The sequence below is a fragment of the Bactrocera latifrons genome, unplaced genomic scaffold (genome assembly GCF_001853355.1).
Source record: "Bactrocera latifrons isolate USDA-ARS-PBARC rearing strain unplaced genomic scaffold, ASM185335v1 scaffold_837, whole genome shotgun sequence".
Taxonomy (NCBI): Eukaryota; Metazoa; Arthropoda; class Insecta; order Diptera; family Tephritidae; genus Bactrocera; species Bactrocera latifrons.
The window spans coordinates 54,684-66,606 of NW_017537531.1; the positions used below are offsets into that span (position 1 = coordinate 54,684).

Here is an 11,923-nt window from a genome sequence, read left to right on the forward strand (position 1 = left end):
AATTTTATTGATGGATCCCTCAAGCAACAACATTTCGAAAATCTACAACTTTTTGAAAGACAGCGACCTTCTTCGACGCATATAATATAACCAGTCGGCCGATAGCCCATGATGCTAGTGCTGCGTATTTTCTTAGTTTGTATAATAATTGTATTATTATGTAAGCTTTTATAAAATAAAATAAAATAAAAAAATAAAAAATTAAATATTTTCTTTGTTAATATTCTCTTGCTCTTCTAATGTGGATCATCCACAATGCGTGACCTGCTGTAAAAATTACTACTACAGCTCAAGAAATGAGGGGTGGAAACGGACCTTAAGCAGCTAAATTTAATGTATTGGGTATGTAATTAGGAAAAATTAACAAATGGGGTACTCACAACATGTCATAATGCATCGTAAAATCATAAAATCATAAATTTTTTACTAGTTTAAAAAATTTARYGTTTGATTGCATACTAAAATAAGTTTACGCAAATACAGCTCTGAACGCTATATTTTCGGATCTTTATAACTGATAACTTTATGAGACCATGTGAAACCCCTAAATATATCTAATTGAAAATCATTATAATATGGTTGTGTGGTATGGAAAAAGGTGTAAAATCATATTATTTTAATGAAAACTTGTCCACTTAATTTTATAAAAATATCACACATTTTGACCAAAATATGCGATATAAAGTCAGCTAGAAAATCGGAAATCACTAAAATACTCTTGTGAAGGGAAGATCTGGACCTCTGACATTAAATTTTGACGTTACTAAAATTTTACGCATTTTCGTCATTAAACTATAGTAAATACAGTATGGAGTCATATGTAGAAGTTCACTCAAGGGAGGAAAATTCTCTGATCGCCATTCACATGGGAGTGGCCAGAAACGATTCTTTTGCATAGGGCTCAAGCTGCTCACGACTTCCGGAAGGCGAGCTAAAGTGAAAAAGCGAACCATGTCTACTCAAGGYTGTACGTTGGGTTTGGGACCYGCAATAAAAACTAATCAATACCCTGTGGATGAACGGCTAGCCACAATCCGCATCAAAGCGAAGTTTTTCAACATATCCCTGATTGACGCCCACGCCTAGATGGAAGAAGCGTACCTATGAGAGTTGCTCCCGCCACGATGTCAAAATCGGGATTGCCGACTTTAACGAAARGGTGAACAAAACAGGTATCTTTAACACAACAGTCGGTAAATTCAGCTTCCACGAGGAAGCATCCCCAAATGGGATGAAGTTTATCGACTTCGCTGGGGCCCAAAATATGTTTATCTGTGATCCCAGATACCAGCGTAGAGTATTCACGAATTACCTGGCTGCCTCTGGATCGAAAAGCCACCAACTAGATCGATCATGTTATGATAGACCGAAGACACGTTTCCAGTATTTTAGACCTGCGTACGCTCCGAGGTSTTACCATCGACTCTTACCACTATCTTGCTGTCTTGCATGTCAACAAATACAAGGAAGGTTCGACGTCGAGAAGCTGCAATCACAACAGACAGCCGAACGCTTTTCTACTCGAATTGTACTCCTGCTCTCTGAGAGCACTCGTCAATAACTCGGTATAAGGGAACTGTGGGACTGCATTTCCTTACATACAGCTGCAACCGCAACCATTCGCACTAACACAATTTAATTTTGTGAGTCGTTTCGGTTGTGATTTAGCCAATCCCTGATCATATCGAATTTTAGGTTTCAATTTGAAAGCACCTCATTTAAACAATTACTACAGCTATTAGATACATACTTGTCATTCCCGTACTACGCCTTACAATCCCAAGAACCAAGACAGCATCGCTTTTCAAAAGCTGCACGTCTATGACATAACATTTTACTGGACTTAGATGTAGCAACAGCAGATCCAGCCTATGGTGAGAGTAGTCTGTGAATTTTCGATAGATAGCAAACCGAAAAACAGCGAAGTGGATATGCCCAAGCAACTACGTACGTGTGTGAGAGTCATGCTTGGCATGCAAACCCGAAAGTTTCGTTCACTCTGGGTTAAAAACTCTCTGCTTTTTCTTTATTGTCGTAAGCGGTGTACGCCATTATAGCCGAGTTAACAACAGCGCGCCAGTCGTTTCTCTATATTCCAAGCGAAGCCAGGTCCTTCTCCACTTGGTCCTTCCAACGGAGTGGAGGTCTCGAAAACTCGCAACGTCGACTCATCAGATGTTGTCATCGTCCGTGTCTCTGCAGTATACAGCAGGACGGGAATAATGAGTGCCTTATAGAGTTTGGTTTTTGTTCGTCGACAGAGGACTTTACTTATCAATTGCCTACTCAGTCCAAAGTAGCATCTGTTGGCAAGCTTTGAAATCGAGGAAGAGGTAGTGTGTGTCGATTCTTCTTAAACGAGTCTTTTCCAAGATTTGGCGCATGGTGAATATCTGGTCGGTTGTTGATTTGTCAGGTCTAAAGCCACACTGATAAGGTCCAATCAGTTTGTTGACGGTGGGCTTTAATCTTTCACACAATACGCTCGATAGAACCTTACACGCGATGTTGAGGAGGCTTATCTCACAGTAATTGACGTAAATTGTGGGGTCTCCCTTTTTGTGGATTGGACAGAGCACACTTAAATTCTAATCATTAGGCATGCTTTCGTCCGACCATATTTTACAAAGAAGCTATTGCATGTTTATTATCAGTTCTTCGCCGCAATTTTTTTTTAACTTTTTAAATCGCTTAAAACTCTCGGCTTAGCGAAGAGAAAAATGAGTTTTTTTAATGCTAAATAGATTAAAAGAAAATATAAAGATTAATGGATACCGAAATATGCAAAGGCACGAGAGCATCCATTGCAGCATCTAGTGATGTATGAGCGACTACTATAATAAGTTTTGTGAATAAATAAATACACAAACAAAACAAATTACAAAAGATTAACAAATAAATTTTGAAAATACCAATCACTTCTTAGAAACAAAAACTTGTTAATTTAATTATTGAAAAAGCCACTTCTAATATACTACGACTTCTGGATGGTAGTTGTTTCTTTACTTTTTGAAGCTTAAAATAATTAAACATTTGAACTCTTTAGGAGACGATAGCTATTGGAAAACTATAGATGAGTATCAAGAGATCAAGTTACGTTGCTATTGTGCTTTATTAAAGATTCATCACAGTTTAGCAACGCTCAATCCATCAGGCATTTTTCAATAGATCTACAACTAGCTTTAGCCTTATATCGTTAACTACACAGGAGTATGAGATGGTGAAACGCTTTACTAGGTCTAAATATGTGTGTGTATGTATATTAGGGTGATTAAAAAAAATTGTTTTTTTTTTCATTTGGTACTCTGAAAAATAGGTTCCTAGACACCTCTAAGGAGACCTCTCCAAGAATAAATTCTTAACTGTAACGGGAAGGTCCTCCTACTTACAGTTTTCTTATATCTCACTTCCAACTACTTGAAAAAATATCTTGTTCCTTAGATTTTGTAGGAAATTGAAATGTTTCCTTGCGTGAACTTCTACACATGACTCCATCCTCCGCCTAATCTATTATTGTATGTGATTAACAGTTAAGGATGCGACTTGTACGAGTAGTAGCGATGCACTTTGGTGATGTACATGACGCTCTTATAGTTCGTAATAGTGCTCTCTCCACTCAAGAAATTCTGCTTTTACATCGCTGACCACGCTTATCACACCATTTCTATCGAATTCACAACAAATGAACTATGCGAAGCTAAAGCTTTCACCTTACGTAATAGATTCGCGTAAGAATTGAAAATGGCTTTGGAATTCTACAAAAACGCTTTGGCTTTTTTTTCTAAGAATTAAGAACGAATGGACAAAGTAAATCATATTCTACATTCCAAATAGTTAATTTTTTGTGCTATATTGCGTAACATCCTACGAGCTACTTCTGACGATGTGGAAAATGTAGAAAGTATGAGTGTTAATATCGACGAATAACCGGATGAACTTTCCACATGAAAGTCAGTGAATAAATAATGAATTAGCAATATATGACATACATTTTTTAATTGACTTAAACCTTTTTAGCATGTGGAAACCTGCAGAAGATATCTCAAAAACCGGTATCAGGTATACCAACTTAATTTTTGATATATTTTACCATAAGATCATACTTACGAAACCTAAACAAATAACCTAACTGACATAAGTATACATAAATAAGTACAAATGTAGATTAATATATTTTATTACTCTTTTCATATTTTTATATATTTTATACTTAGCCACTCTTTCTCCCATTTTCATGTGTAACAATTTATATTTTTCTTCTATCACTAATATTTTTTTAATTCTATATCTATTGTCCCTCGAGTGCACCAGAATTTGAAATTGATTGACACAAGTTTGATATTTTTTTTCTACCAAACGGAAATATAATTTTTAAATTCTACCACTATGTATTGTAGCACAGCCTATTAATAACAGTAATTTTTTTTTTTCTGGCAACACTAGTCGAACGTCATTTGTCAAATTCGATCATTTGTTTAGCGCGGTACTTGAACAGTCTGAGTTTGTGTGATTTGATTGTTTGGGTAAAATTTAGAATAGCATTCCCGGATTTCGAGGATAAAATGGGTGTCATTGGAAAGGTGACGTTCTCCAGATCACTAAAATTTACATATATAGTTGCCGCTGACTTATAGTTTTAAAGATATTTGCGTTTAAAGTTAAAAAATGTACAACTTTTAAATTGATAATTTGTTTATTGTGAATAAATTTTTCGCTTATATTATGCACTTTTCACTTACTAACACTTCACTATAACGTTTTTGTATATAAATTTTTTTTAATATTTATTGCAAATAAAGCTTTATTTCAATTATTTTGTTTTAGTTAAATTCACTGCATTTGCACAACAAGAATAGGGCTGCATACTAGCAAATAAATGGTATTGCCATATCTGCCTAGTTGTCATCAAAAGAAAATAAGCAAAAGCATTATACCCCGCTTCAAAAAAAATAACCCTGGCCGATCCAAAACCGGGGTGTTCAGAGTTCTTTCGCGTAGAACTCCCTTCTGCAACTTGTTTTTTTATAAAAAAATGATAAAGGTTTTTGGCGTTTTCCTTTTATGTATTTGGGGCATAAAGTTTTTGCCTATGTTCTTTTGTTGACAACTAGGCAGATATAGCAATACCATTTATTTGCTAGTATGCAGCCCTATTCTTGTTGTGCAAATGCAGTGAATTTAACTAAAACAAAATAATTGAAATAAAGCTTTATTTGCAATAAATATTAAAAAAATTTATATACAAAAACGTTATAGTGAAGTGTTAGTAAGTGAAAAGTGCATAATATAAGCGAAAAATTTATTCACAATAAACAAATTATCAATTTAAAAGTTGTAAATTTTTTAACTTTAAACGCAAATATCTTTAGAACTATAAGTCAGCGGCAACAATATATATATATTTTCGTGGTCTGGAGAACGTCACCTATCCAGCGATACCCATTTTATCCTCGAAATCCGGGGATGCTATTCTAAATCCTAGCCGATTGTTTCGTTATTACATATAATAAACAAATATATAAGCTGTAATACAAATATATTTTACAATAAAAATAACTTATCGTATCATTGATACAACTTTGGAAATATGCCGTGGCACCTGCAGGTGACACTGGGCAATATAATAACTTTACTGTTGTTTGAATTCGTAAGTAATAAGAAGAGTATTGTTTTTAATAGGGCTTGTTGCCATGCGGTGATATTGCTTTGTAGCTTGTTTACGTATTACAGGTTGACGTTAGATGAAATTGCCGAAGAGTTGGAGGCCGGAGATGACCCAGGCGATATTATTTTATTTCCTCCTGATGATGGTGTGGTAACGGACGAAGACAGTGGGGATGAAAYTGAAGCTAATATTCTTCATCTTTCTAGTCGCATGCTTCAAACTCCAGTAGAAATACAAAAGAGACTTTCCATCTCTGGAGACAATTGTTTAGATAATCTGGAAGAAGAAGGGGTAGAAGTGGAAGTACCCGCACCGAAAAAAAAGAAAAAAGAAAATACTATAAAGAAATGGTACAGCAGTGTCAGCAATACTTCTTTTATTACTTGCGGTAAAGGAGACTGTGATGAAGAAGTTTCCTTGAACTCTCGGATGGAGATGTCTGCCGTCGAATGTTTTGAATTGCTCTATAGCGACGACATAGTAAAGTTCATAACTGATATGAGCAATTTGTATGCTTTGCAGAGAAATCGCACTCTAAATGTGACTAGTGATGAAATTAGAGTTTACATTGCAATACTGCTTCTTACGGAATATTTAACGCCAAAGTACATGCGAATGTTCTGGGAAGTAAAAAGTGACACGCACAATGAACTAGTGGCMTCTAGTATAAGGCGAAATAGATTTTTTGAAATTCAGCAGTACCTTCATCTTTCAGATAGTGCATCCTTGCCACCCAACGACAAATTCGCTAAAGTTCGACAATATATCACGAAACTAAACGTAAATTTTACTGCCAATTTCGAAAAAACTGGTTCTTCACACTTTTTCCATAGACGAAACTATAGTACCATACTTTGAAAGGCACGGTATCAAGCAACATATACACGGAAAACCAATAAGATTTGGTTATAAGCACTGGTCAGCAGCTACACGACATGGATATTTGATCAATTGTGAGCCTTATCAGGGCGCGTCCGGCCCTGGCCTGAAAATGCAGTCTGAGTTAGGCCTAAGAGCTGCTGTTATTTTAGAGCTCTATTCAAGATTACCAATTGAGTTAGTACCTTACCACTTATATTTTGATAATTTGTTTTACTATATTACCGTTGCTAAAGTATTTGCGAGATCACAATGTTGTTACATATGTCATAAAGCTTCGGAGGAGGTTATTGCAGCTAAATGGCACAATAATAGTATCGTCACCCATCAAAAAAGTGGATCGAATTGGATTTGTGGACAAAAAGCGGTCTTAAATTCAAGTCGATTGCGCAGCCATTATCAATATGTACAATAAGTACATGGGTGGAGTAAACCGTTTTGACGAAAACGTTCACTCCATGAGAGTAGCTCTTTGCGGTAAAAAGTGGTGGTTCCCGCTCTTTGCTTTTAGCTTAGATGCAAGTTGCCAAAATGCATGGCTAATCAAAAGGAATTCAGATAACAACTGGACCTACTGCAATTTCCGTCAAAATGTGGCAACTATCTACTTGCAAAAATATGGCAAATCTCCCACCCGCAATTCTGTTTGTGGTGTTCCTGTGCAGATGAGAGTGCGTATCGAGGTGAGGAGTGAAGGAAGTGCGGATGATGAACGAAGATGCGGATTTTGTCACCAAAGCACTAGAAAAATGTGTACCAAGTGTAATATTGGTTTGCATGTAAAATGCTGGTACAACTTTCATAATAAATAAGTGTTAATTTTTTTTGTAATAAGTACATAAATAAAGATTACCTATCATAATAAAACTGAAGCCTTTTTCCTACCGAAAGAAAAACGCATGTCTTTTGGAGTTTTCATTGCCCAATGCCCAGTGTTAATGGTAGGTGACACTCCCATAAAAAAAGTAGGGGTAGGTTACATATTTTTGATATTTTTTTTTTGTCGTATCCAAACTGTTTTATATAAAGAGATTTTTTTTTTGCCAAAGCTTGGTATCCAGCTCTCAAGAAATGTTAAAGCTTCATATAAAAAAACGCTTAAGAAACGGTCAAGACACTTTCCTGCGATAAATTTACTTGTGTTGGTATGCAGCTCTAAAGAAATCTAGTACTAATTTTAATACATTTTTTCAATAAAATGCGAACATGGCAAACCTGATTTTGCGAAGAAACATCAAATCAACAATTGTTTCTTGAATGAAATTCAAAGTAATCTTTAAATTCGTCCTAAATTAGTTAAAATCTTTGTTATGAAGTATATTTCATTTTGGAATGTTGTATACAAAGTTACCAATTATCAACAAARTTCCTTAAATCGCAAGGAAAGTATTTATGTTACACACGCATAAATACATACATAATACGCACAAAATTTATTTTCTTTGTTTATTCTCTCTTGCTCTTCTAATATGGATCATTCACAATGTGTAACTAGCTGTCAGAGTTACTTGAAGAAATAATGTTTTTTTTTTTCTTGAGCAATTACTTTAGAGCTGGATAGCAACCTTAACTTGGACATGGGAATTGAAGTGTTAAGGATATATTTAAGAATCTTTAAAAGACTTGGAACATAATAATTGCTGATGTTAATTCGTTGCTGGCTCTACAACATTGTATAAACGTATAAGTAACAAATCCTATCATTTTCACTCATACATACGCAGGCGAAAGCTTATAGAATGACAGAAATTACATTAAGAATGCAATAGAATGAGGAAAGACTCAGGGCAAAAGCTAAACCAGTTCGTTAGGGTTTCCTAAATATTGTACTACTAAAACGGCCAAATGCGTTAGAAAAGGCACGAGTGTTGCCGTGTTATGGTACCCAATTTATTATTTTAAGTACGTTTTATAAAATTTTCAAATGTATTTCGATTATTAAAGTTCATAAAGATTAAATTTACCTAGTTTTTATTAAAATTTTATTTATTGTATCAAAATAATTGTAAATCTTTTTTAAGTCCTTTTATTTGAATCTCTGTGCCGAAAAATCAACTATTTCGATCAGGTGATCTCAGCTGTTGACGATCATGTGATTCTTTTGTTACTTGTCTGTTTCTACCAGGAACAGGGTTGCCGATTTCGTAAAATTTTACCAAATGTGGTAAATTATTTTCCTCTTGGTAAAATGTGAAATTTTTATTCATTTAGGTAAATTTTCAAAATTTAAGTCCATTTCGATTGAATTGTATTATCTTTCATTTTTTTCAAATAGTTTTGTAGAAACATTTTAAAAACGTACTATAAAATTCTTCCCTGGTTAGTAGTCTTAAGCACATTTCACATAAATGAAACCAGCACTGTTCCAGCGTTGGCATAAATAAAAAAAAATTTATCAAATAACAACAGCCACAGTAAAAACACCAATGTGGTTGCAGTTATTTGGTTAATTTTTTGTTTATGGCAACGCTGCACTGTTCTTCTGCTTTCCACGTGTCAAGTGATTTTGGATATTGCGCGTTTAAATTTTTTTTAAATAAACTTAATAAATAATAACAAATCATGGATAGGTAAGTGAAAATGTGCTCATAGTTCTTTAATTTTGATTTCAATAAGAAAATCATCATATGCTTTATTCATTTAGATTTGTTATACGCAAAAGGCCTGCACCTCCTGAAGAGGAGCATGAAACCAGCAGTGACAGTGGMYGCAGGTAAGATAGTTTGCTAAATATATGGCCATATGTATCATGTCTTTATTGTGTGCAGTGAAACACATTGCGAAAAACAAACTTGGAGAAAATTCCGAGATGACTGGCTATCGAGATTTTCTTGGTTGCGGAATAAAGATGGGTGTAGCTATTGCATAGCTTGTAATAAGAAGCTGTCAAACCATTTATCATTTAAAAAAAAACATAATKTTTTCCCAATCTACAAACAAAACGAACAGAAAAGAAACATCAAATCCAAATGGACAAGTTTTTGGATGAAGAACAACAACAAATGTCTAAGCAAGTACATCAAGCGGAGTTTCTTATTTGCCACAATTTGCCATTTTTACTTATGGATTTCTTACCGAAACTGTTAACAGAGTGCTGTCCGGACTCTCGAATTGCACAGAAGCTTCATTGCGGCCGAACAAAAGCCACAGAATTGGTCGATCAGTTGGGACAAATTTTCTCTGATTGTAGATGAAACCGCGAATGTTTCGACAAAAAAAATGCTTAATTTTAATTGTTCGATTTTTTCACAAATTTTTAAGAAGTGTTCATGACATATTTTTAGGTTTAATAGAATTAAAGTATTGCGATGCGAATTCCGTCTACTTAGATATTAAAAACTCTTAATGCAACGAAATATTCCTCTTAAAAATGTTATCGGACTAGCAAATGTAATGGTCGGAGAATTGAATAGCCTAAAAGAAAAGTTGAAGTCGGACGTAGATTTTTTTTTTATCAAGTGTACTTGTCACTCCCTACATTTATGTTCAGCTTATGCGTGTAAACAGTTGCCGCATCAAATCGAACAACTTTGTCGCTCTATATACAGTTTGTTTTCTCATAGCCCGAAAAGAATCGAAGAATTGAAGGAATTTCAAGAATATTGTCAGATGGAGCCCCACAAAATATTAGGCGTTTCTTTAACAAGATGGCTTGCCTTTGAGCGGGTTATTAATAGAATTGTTGAACAATGGCTTCCACTATATTTATATTTTCTCGATCGTGTGTTAGAAGTGAACGGTACTAAAACTTCATACCTGGCATTGCAAATGAATGAGCCCGATGTAAAGGTATACTTTCTTTTTTTATCCTACATTCTGAAAATTATCAATGATATGAATAAAGAATTTCAATCAGAAAAGGTTAGATTGCCATACTTACATTTGCATTTGGAATCCAATTTTAAATTAATATTGGTCAATTTTATGTACGAATACGAAGGAAGTTATATTCAAATACGAATAATAAGAAATGTTCTCAAATTTTACTTAGAGCTCTTAAAACAAATTAAGCGAGGATTCGACTTTTCAAGAGAAGATGTAAAAAATTTAGTAATAATAACACTCGGTAAAGTTTTATCCAACTCTGGATTATCGATTGAACTATTATTAAAAAACTTCGGAGGTTTGGCAACCAGCGATCCTGAAATTATAGGTAAGGCTTACCAACTTGGAACTGAACACGGAAATGAATATTCCAGACTTTTGGGACAATTTTCAGTTTTTAAAAATGGAATGGAAGAAGCATGCTTCCAAGATCTCACAAATTTTTTATATAATTTGATGACTTTACCCCACAGCTCAGCAGCTGCCGAACGGAAGTTTTCCGATTTGTCTTTAATTAAATCGAAAACAAGAAATAAATTGTCATATAAAACCACAATATTACAAATTATGTGTGGGCAGCGAAACATTACTTTAAATGAAATTTGATTGATTAATTTTGTCAAATGTAACCAACCACCTTTGATCCTAAAACTATGTTTATTTCAATGTTTTTGGTTTCTTCTGGCTTGTCAAATAACTTGTTATTGTTAACAAACGTTAAATGAGCTTGAAGGCCATTAGAATTTTGGAAAAATCGAAAAATCATCAACAATCAAAAAGGTCGAAGTTATAGCTATTGAGGAGATGTGATGATTGTTGATGAATTTTTGAACTTTCCTAAAATTCGTGTGGCCTTCTAGCTCAACGATTGTTAACAATAACTAAATTTATTTCATTCAAAGAAACAAGAAGTTATTTTATGACCAATTTTTTGTCAYTAATGTTAAGAGAAACACGACGTTATATCTTTTTTTATATTAATTTTAAGAGAAACAAGAACTAAAGTTTATTTGAAATACTTTTAATTTTTTTAATTATTTCTTTTGTAAATAAAAAACGCTTAAAAAAAGAAGTAAATGTGTTTCTTTTATTTTTTATAAATAAAATTCGTAAAAAAAAGTTTGGTAAATTTTTTTAAGGGATTTGGTAAAATAAAAATGTGATTCGCGGCAACCATGACCAGGAATAAATGGATGTTCAACTTATTCCAGTGTGAGAGCGCTTCAAAATAAGCGTTTTTATAAAATTTTCCATTATGGCCAGATCGCACCAAGAAAGAATTTTTGTACATTTTAAATTAACATACCCAACATTCCAAATTATTATATATTGGACTTTTAATATATGGCGAAACTACTTAATTCCTTTTTTATGATTTTATGGTATATTAAAACGACTGACTTTCGATATTTCAATACTTAATAAGGTGATTTAAGCCTGTTAGTTCAAAATTAATAAATGTTTTTAATCATTTGTAATAGAAAATTAATTCTATTATGCATCAAATCACAAATCATTTCATAATATGTATTTAAATTTCGCATTTTCTTTGAT

General features: G+C 33.8%; 1 protein-coding gene and 1 pseudogene across 2 annotated transcripts; both read left to right on the forward strand.

The window, feature by feature from the left end:
* The first annotated feature begins 5,511 nt into the window (after positions 1-5,511).
* On the forward strand, positions 5,512-6,546 carry LOC108977083 (piggyBac transposable element-derived protein 1-like). Of its 2 annotated transcripts, XR_001994009.1 has the most exons (3): positions 5,512-5,647; positions 5,731-5,810; positions 5,872-6,058. XR_001994009.1 is itself a non-coding variant. In XM_018946593.1 (2 exons), exons 1-2 carry the CDS (start codon positions 5,742-5,744, stop codon positions 6,521-6,523), a joined length of 726 nt encoding a protein of 241 aa, XP_018802138.1. In that variant the 5' UTR covers positions 5,724-5,741; the 3' UTR covers positions 6,524-6,546. The 2 variants fall into 2 exon arrangements, 1 of the variants encoding a protein (XP_018802138.1); XM_018946593.1 differs by lacking the exon at positions 5,512-5,647 and having other exon boundaries at positions 5,724-5,815; positions 5,872-6,546.
* A 2,558-nt stretch (positions 6,547-9,104) lies between these two features.
* LOC108977084 lies at positions 9,105-11,360 on the forward strand (annotated as a pseudogene).
* Positions 11,361-11,923: the final 563 nt, after the last annotated feature.